The following is a 1,690-nucleotide window of genomic DNA, read 5'->3' as shown; positions in this document are numbered from 1 at the left end:
CCGGCGCCTGGCCTCGAGCTCCAGAACACGAGCAGTGCCGTCGGTGGGCGGGACACTCCTGAGCCTCTGGCCCAGCCGCGCCAGCCCCGAAACCGCGGGTGCCAAGCCTCCGGCGCTCCCCTGCCGGGAAAGTCGTGCCCCCGGTGCCAGCCCGCGGGGCCCCCGAGCGCTCTGGGCGGAGGGGCCGGCGTGCGTTCCCGTGGCCCTGCGCGCCGGGGCTGCGGCTCTCGGGCCCACCCCCGATCCTCGACAGAAGCGCTCGGCGGGGACGCGACGGCTGCACCATGACAGCCGAAAGCGGGCCGCCGCCGCCGCCGCAGCCGGAGGCCCTGGCGGCCGTGAAGGAGGAGCGCGGTGAGGCGGCGGCCGGGGTCCCGGCGGAGGCGGCGGGCCGCGGCGCGGGCGGGCGGCGGCGGAAGCGCCCCCTGCAGCGCGGGAAGCCGCCCTACAGCTACATCGCGCTCATCGCCATGGCCATCGCGCACGCGCCCGAGCGCCGCCTCACGCTGGGCGGCATCTACAAGTTCATCACCGAGCGCTTCCCCTTCTACCGCGACAACCCCAAGAAGTGGCAGAACAGCATCCGCCACAACCTCACGCTCAACGACTGCTTCCTCAAGATCCCGCGCGAGGCCGGCCGCCCGGGCAAGGGCAACTACTGGGCGCTCGACCCCAACGCCGAGGACATGTTCGAGAGCGGCAGCTTCCTGCGCCGCCGCAAGCGCTTCAAGCGCTCGGACCTCTCCACGTACCCCGCCTACATGCACGACGCCGCCGCCGCCGCCGCGGCCGCAGCCGCCGCCGCCGCCGCCGCCGCCATCTTCCCGGGCGCCGTGCCCGCCGCGCGCCCGCCCTACCCGGGCGCCGTCTATGCCGGCTATGCCCCGCCGCCGCTCGCCGCGCGGCCGCCCGTCTACTACCCCGCCGCGTCGCCCGGCCCGTGCCGCGTCTTCGGCCTGGTGCCCGAGCGGCCGCTCAGCCCAGAGCTGGGCCCCGCGCCGTCGGGACCCGCGGGCTCCTGCGCCTTTGCCTCCGCCAGCGCCTCGGCCGCCACCACCGGCTACCAGCCCGCAGGCTGCGCGGGCGCCCGACCCGCCAACCCCGCCGCCTACGCGGCCGCCTACGCGGGCCCCGACGGCGCTTACCCGCAGGGGGCCGGCGGCGCCCTCTTCGCGGCGGCCGGCCGGTTGGCTGGGCCCGCCTCGCCCCCCGCAGGGGGCGGCAGTGGCGGCGTCGAGCCCGCCGTGGACTTCTACGGGCGCACCTCGCCTGGCCAGTTCGGAGCGCTGGCGCCCTGCTACAACCCCGGTGGGCAGCTCGGAGGGGGCAGTGCAGGTGCCTACCATGCGCGCCACGTGGCCGCCTATCCGGGCGGGGTGGATCGGTTCGTGTCCGCCATGTGAGCCCAGCATACGGTCGAAAACTCATAGATGCCTCGGCTGTTTACATGAACTAAGTATCCCCAAGACCCGAGGACAGGACTGGAGAGAGGGCCGAACGGAGAGCTGCACAGAAGGGACCGCGGACGGGAGCGCCGCGGCCGCCGAGCGCACCGCGTACACCTGGCTCACTGTCAGTGGCGGTGGGGAGAGGCAGCCTCAGCCCACTGACTGGGACAAAGGACCCTCAGTCCGGGGAAGCTCCTAAAGACATGCCTTTCAGGGGCGCGGCGTAGTGTCTACACCAGACT

The 1,690-nt window shown here is 74.6% G+C and overlaps 1 protein-coding gene across 1 annotated transcript; it reads left to right on the top strand.

Moving 5' to 3' along the window:
• Positions 1–284: 284 nt before the first annotated feature.
• FOXE1 (forkhead box E1) lies at positions 285–1,403 on the top strand (the record flags this gene model as incomplete). Its single annotated transcript, XM_081151239.1, has 1 exon — positions 285–1,403. One exon carries the CDS (start codon positions 285–287, stop codon positions 1,401–1,403), a length of 1,119 nt encoding a protein of 372 aa, XP_081007365.1.
• Between the last annotated feature and the right edge of the window lie 287 nt (positions 1,404–1,690).

Source organism: Miniopterus schreibersii (assembly GCF_964146895.1).
Source record: "Miniopterus schreibersii genome assembly, chromosome: 11".
Classification (NCBI taxonomy): Eukaryota; Metazoa; Chordata; class Mammalia; order Chiroptera; family Miniopteridae; genus Miniopterus; species Miniopterus schreibersii.
The sequence above is the reverse complement of the archived record's forward strand: the minus strand, read 5'-3'. Positions and strand labels throughout refer to the sequence as shown.